General features: G+C 43.6%; 1 protein-coding gene across 1 annotated transcript in view; it reads left to right on the top strand.

The window, feature by feature from the left end:
* Positions 1-1900: 1900 nt before the first annotated feature.
* The window catches only part of LOC111973179 (plexin domain-containing protein 2-like), a 199547-nt gene continuing 194741 nt past the window's right edge, over positions 1901-6706 (top strand). Inside the window, exon 1 of the mRNA XM_024000446.2 lies at positions 1901-2395. Coding sequence (XP_023856214.1) covers positions 2296-2395 — 100 coding nt within the window. The 5' untranslated portion in view covers positions 1901-2295. The remainder of the gene's footprint in view (positions 2396-6706) is intronic.

Genomic DNA, 6706 nt, shown 5'->3' with positions numbered 1-6706 from the left:
AAGATAGTTAATGAAGAAAATGATGCCCTTGCGGCCTGAATGGATGATGTTTTATGTATGAYTGGGTCCACGGGGGACACGAGTGTATTACCAGGGATGCACATCAAGCCTAGACAATTGTGCAGATCTAACGTCCATGCACTATGGGCTGCCTAGACTACATACAGTGCATTCGGAATATATTCAGACCCCTTGACTTTTATCACATTTTGTTACGTTACAGCCGTATTCTAAAATTGATTACATTTTTTCGCCCTCATCAATCTACACACAATACCCCATGAAGACAAAGTGAAAACCATTTWAAAAAATGTATTACAAATAAAAAGCAGATGGATGAGTATTCAGACCCTTTGCTATGAGACTCGAAATTGAGCTCAGGTGCATCCTATTTCCATTGATCATCCTTGAGATGTTTCTACAACTTGATTGGAGTCCATCTGTGGTAAATTCAATTGATCTGAGATGATTTGGAAAGGCACACACCTGTGTATATAAGGTCCCACAGTTTACAGTGCATGTCAGAGCAAAAACCAAGCCATGAGGTCGAATTAAATGTCCATAGAGCTCAGAGACAGGATTGTGTCGAGGCACAGATCTGAGGAAGGGTATCAAAAAAATGTCTACAGCATTGAAGGTCCCCAAGAACACAGCGGCCTCCATCATTCTTAAATTGAAGAAGTTTGGAACTAGCAAAACTGTCCGACCAACCTGGACAATCACGGGAGATGGATCTTGGTCAGGGAGGTGACCAAGAAATCGATGGTCACATTGACAGAGCTCTAGAGTTCCTCTGTTGAGATTGGAGATCCTTCCAGAAGGACAACTATCTCTGCAGTACTCCACCAGTCAGCCCTTTATAGTAGAGTGGCCAGACGGAAGTCACTCCTCCGTAAAAGGCACATGACAGCCTGCTTGGAGTTTGCCAAAAGACACTCTCAGACCATGCGAAACAAGATTATCTGGTCTGATGAAATCAAGATTGAACTCTTTGGCCTGAATGCAAAGCGTCACGTCTGGAGGAAACCTGGCACCATCCCTACGGTAAAGCATGGTGGTGGTAGCATCAGTGGCAGGGACTGGGAGACTACTCAGGATTGAAGCAAAGATTAACAGAGCAAAGTACAGAGAGATCCTTGATGGAAATCTGCTCCAGGTTCACCTTCCAACAGGACAACGACCCGAATCACACAACCAAGACAATGCAGGATTGTTGACAAGTCTCTGAATGTCCTTGAGTGGCCCAGCCAGAGCCAGGACTTGAACCAGAAAAGACTTGAAGATAATTGTGCACCAACGCTCCCCATCCAACCTGACAGAGCTTGAGAGGATCTCCAGAGAGGAATGGGGGAAACTCCCCCAAATACAGGTGTGCCAAGCTGTTAGCGTCATACCCAAGAAGACTCGAGGCTGTAGTCGCAGCCAAAGGTTCTTCAACAAAGTACTGAGTAAAGGGTCTGAATACTTATGTAAATGTGATATTTAAGTTTTTTATTTTCAATACATTTGCACCAAAAAAATTACCTGTTTTTGCTTTGTCATTATGGGGTATTGTGTGTAGATTGATGAGTGAAACAAAAACGATTTAATACATTTTAGAACAAGGCTGTAACATAACAAAATGTGGCAAAAATCAAGGGGTCTGAATACTGTATAGGATAGGGTGTTTTCAACAAAGATGTCATGGTTGATAAAAAATAAAAATAAAATGTCTCAGTGTAATAAGTTCTTGTCTGTCTTGTGTCACAGAAAAGTCCATTATTATCCAGTTAGTTACGGGTAGATAGCATATTCCAGCTGCATCTGACACGGTATTGTTGCAGACTGGTGGTTTGAACTTACTGTAAAAAGCAAAGTACTATTGGTGGTGTTGGATTGGTGACGAAGGAGTCCTCTCTGAGAACCCAACTCACATTGCACCTCTTCTTTCCCGGGTAGGAATGAGACCTATGCGTGTGGAGCTGGGATGACCGCAATATTCTGAACCGTGTTGCTTTTTTGGTGGTGGCCCGGGACCTTCTTGGACCGATGAGCGTATGCGCGCATTCACGCATATCTTCACTCACTCACGCACGCACGCACACACACACACAAACAAAACACCACACATCATATTCCGCGTCTGCAAACCAACGAAAAGCGCAGACAGGTTTTGCTCTGCAAAAGGRTGTCTTGCAGACTACAGTCGAGAAGAGTTACGGAGTGTAGTCTATTTAAGTCCCCTACGATTTTGGGGGAATAAAAAAATAAAGATTCTATAAAGAGSAGCAGTGCAATCAATCGTGGATCTCGGATATGGCAGGTGTGAAGWCATTCGACCTTGTTGTTGGAGTTGTTTTAGTTTTCCTGTCTCTTGGAAATGCGTTTCAAGAGCCCGGACAGGACCCGACAAACGGTAAGACCCCATACTACCTCGTATATTTGCACCATGAAGATCTCTCCACCTTTAATGATCACAAACTAAAACACCATGAATGATGACTTGTACAGAGAAACGTTTACAGTGCTTTATTTCATATTAAGTGTGGTTTGGTGTAATACGGTGCAATGCTGCAATCACTTTCATGGTGTACAATAATGAAACAAGGTTTGTTGCAGACGTATTTACCAGTATCTTTTACTGCCTTTATAACTGTCAAAGAAGAATTTGTATCGTGACTAAATACCAACTACATGCTACATGGTTTTCATTATTGCTATGATATTGTGTTTATAACGGTTTGTGCGCTCGTGGGTGAGGGTTGCTGAGGTTCGTGGTGTGTCTGCGTGCGTGCGTGTACTGCGCGCGTCCGCGCTTGTGAGGGGGTTTGAAGGCTGCTGGTTTTGGATGTGTGCACGCACGGCTATTGTTCTCCGCTATTTTTATTTCAGAAATCGATCCACCCTATGTCGGAGACTATATGATAGGCTATGTCAGCTCATTTATTATCCTTACTATAAACATGTGTATAAAACAGTCTGTGTCCCAACATGTTATCACGCTTTTATTAATATAAGGGCATATTGTAAGAGGTGTTGAATGTGTTTTTTTCTCTCGTTTTTATCACATTCAATGTTTTAAATAAATTAGTTGGGATTTGGTGAATCATGAACGACTTGATGAACATGGCTGTGGGTTAGGATTTTTGATAATCAAAGGAAAAATATAATGTTTTGCGTTTTGACTTAGCTGTTGCATCCTATAAATCAAACAGTCTGTACTCTTTGACCCAACTATGAACATTCTTTAAGAAATACGATTTTCTCCATGATAGGAAAGAACAAAGATATGATTTTGGCAGTGGTGTGCCCCTTCAACCATCTGATTGAGTTTGTCCCTCTGTCAGTGCATGTGCTGTCTACCAGGGCCTTGCTTTATCTGATCTGGAACCAGTCTTAAGATTGTACCTTTTATTACAGTAATTTACAGGTAACTGGCTGCCAGTAAGTTACTGTAAAAACCACAGTACTTAAAAAAAAGTGTAGAACAACCTGTACCAGTATGTCAGTCTCCACTTCCTCAAAGTTCAACAACCAAACACTTTCAATCAGTAACCCATCATTTTAGAAAAAATAACAATAGCTCAAGTATTGTATTCCTGAAGGAGGTGCAAGTCTTTAAAGTGAGGGAGGAACATTGATGATCCACACACTTCTGCAAGGTGTCTACAGTTGATGCCTGCATTCCAAATGACATCCTATTCCCTACACACTTTTTTTGACCAGGGCCCAAAGGTAGATGTTGAGTCCATACTGTCCAACAGGGCTCTAGTAGTTCGATGAGTCCATACTGTCCACCAAAGGCTCTAGTAATTGGAAGAGCCCATACTGTCCACCAGGGCTCTAGTAGTTGGATGAGTCCATGCTGTCCACCAAAGGCTCTAGTAACTGGAAGAGCCCATACTGTCCACCAGGGGCTCTAGTAGTTGGATGAGTGCATACTGTCCACCAAAAGGCTCTAGTAATTGGAAGAGCCCATACTGTCCACCAGGGCTCTAGTAGTTGGATGAGTCCATGCTGTCCACACAAAGGCTCTAGTATTGGATGAGTCCATATGTCCCGCAAAATGCTCTAGAAATTGGATCAGTCCATACTGTCCACCAGGGACTCTAGTAGATGGATGAAGTCCATACTGTCCACACAGGGGCTCTAGTAGTTGGATGAGTCCATACTGTCCACCAGGGCTCTAGTAGATGGATGCTCCATACTGTCCACCAGGGCTCTAGTAGTTAGATGAGTCCATACTGTCCACCAGGGGCTCTAGGAGTTGGATAAGTCCATGCTGTCCACTAGGTGTTCTAGTAGACGGATGAGTCCATGCTGTCCACCAAGGGTTCTAGTAGATGGATGAATCCGTACTGTCCCTCACTGGCTCTAGTAATTGGAAGAGTCCATACTGTCCACCAGGGCTCTAGTAGTTGGATGAGTCCATCCTGTCCACCAATGGCTCTAGTAATTGGATGAGTCCATATTGTCCACCAGGGGCTCGAGTAATTGGATGAGTCCATATTGTCCACCAGGGGCTCGAGTAGTTGGATGAGTCCATATTGTCCACCAGGGGCTCTAGTAGATGGATGAGTCCATACTGTCCACCAAGGGCTCTAGTGGAGAGCTCTTCAGAATGTGTGTCAGTGTTTGAGAGAGAAAAAATACTATGAGTATGTGATTGTTTGAGATTCACGCACGCACGCACGCACGCACACACACACACACACACACACACACACATAGACATTGTGTTGTCTTTACTGTGCTATTCACCATATCAGGTACTTTGTCTTAGTTTATGGAGCCAATGAATCTCCTTGGCCAGCCAGTGCTGCACATGGATCATCTGAACTTAGATCATTGCTAGAATTATCAAGAGCTCACATTCTATCTTGAAAACTCATGATCTGGGCCTTTCAGAGGTACGCTGTGGATTGAAGTGTCACACTGTTTCTGAAGAGGTTATGGAATGAAACAATTCACATTCTCAATGATTCCAACCACCACCCGTTTTTCCTCAAATGAAGCAAAGTTCTCCAACCTCAACAGTTATTTGCAAACACATGGACAGGGATCCAGCTGTCAACGTCCAAAAGGTTTGGAGAGATTTGCAACGTTAGAGGAGATCTTTCCAGGTGCACCTCTCTCTGCCTCTGTTCTARATAGGGTATTCTTTTTAGAGTCGCTGTCCAGTGAGACGCTTCCCTTGTCACAGCATTAACTGACCATATTTATGGTGAGTAGTACCTCTCTCCTTTCCTAGATAGTACATTATTGATAAACAGGAAGTAAAGGTTGGTGTGTGTGAACAAAGGCTGTTCACTCTGAAGTTCACTGGGTATCTGGGACCTTGTTGTGTACAACTCATCGTGGAGGTGGAACCATTTTGATGGTTATAGCCACACACCCACACACAGTTTTGTATGACAAGAATTKAAGTTTTCTGGCAATATCAGATATGTCTATGTCCTGGGAAATTGTCTTGTTACTTACAGCCTCATGCTACGTTAGCTCAACCGTCCTGTTGACGGGACTCCGAAAAGAAGATAACTAACCTTATGGGGACACACAATTCTGTTCAAAATCTAATTTTCCCTAAACCTAACCCTAGCTCCTAACCCTAAACCTAATTCTAACCCTAACACTGATTCTAACCTTAACCCTAAACCCCCTGGAAATAGCATATGACCTTATGGGAACAAAATAAATGTTCACATTTCTGTTTGTTTACTATTCTTGTGGGGACTTCTGATCCCCACAAGTATAGTTAAACATGTCCGTACGCACGCACGCATGCACACACACACACACACACTTCCTCTCACAGTTGTAAATGAGAAGAGCAGTGGCTTATATCTGGACGACATTAGAAGGTCTCATGGGCTAAACATATTTCTTTTAAACATTCCCGCCATGTGACGTCTCTGGGGGATGCCAGTGGCACACACACACGGATAAGTACAGAATATAGAGGTATTATTTCATGGTGATTTTGGGGTTAATTCTTACTCTGGTTCTCTCTCAGAGAGAGATACTGTATAGGGGCTCTTAGTGTGTGCTGTTGCAGTCAGTCTTGATCTGCTCACTAACGATGCGGTCTGATTAACAGCCCTCAGCGCAAGCATTTAAATGTGCTAAGATTGTGGTTGTGTATGGAATGCCATGTGAAAGTGGAGAGCTCTGTTGTATGGGATTCAGGCACGGTGCTGTGCTGTACTGTTCTACACTGTGCTGTACTGTTCAACACTGTGCTGTACTGTTCTACACTGTGCTGTGCAGAGTTGAATGGATTCTCAGGTAGCGAGTGACTTAACCAGGCATTTATCCACGGCCCTAGCTCTGGGGACCCTGCTTCTCATCCATCATAATACCACATGCTGCCTTTCCTCTCAGACACACAGACACACACAAATACAAGCCACGCATGTACGCGAATAGACATAGAGTTAATGCAGTGGTTTCTTAGCAGCGTCACACTCAACCTTTAAAAGGCTGTGTTTGACCTTCGAGGCTAATACAGCCTATCCGACTTGTCTGGTGAAGTGTCGGGCTGTGTGACACAAGTCGTACTGGCAAAATGGTGCACAAAAGAGCTCTGTGTGTCTGTTCTGAAAGAGGAGACAGTGTTGAGTCCGAAAGAGGAGAAGTGCAGGAAGTTTATAAGCCTTCTAGTAAGGAATTTCTCTCTCTCTCTCTCTCTCTCTCTCTCTCTCTCTCTCTCTCTCTCTCTCTCTCTCTC

This window comes from Salvelinus sp. IW2-2015, linkage group LG14 (genome assembly GCF_002910315.2).
Source record: "Salvelinus sp. IW2-2015 linkage group LG14, ASM291031v2, whole genome shotgun sequence".
Lineage (NCBI taxonomy): Eukaryota > Metazoa > Chordata > Actinopteri > Salmoniformes > Salmonidae > Salvelinus > Salvelinus sp. IW2-2015.
The sequence above is the reverse complement of the archived record's forward strand: the minus strand, read 5'-3'. Positions and strand labels throughout refer to the sequence as shown.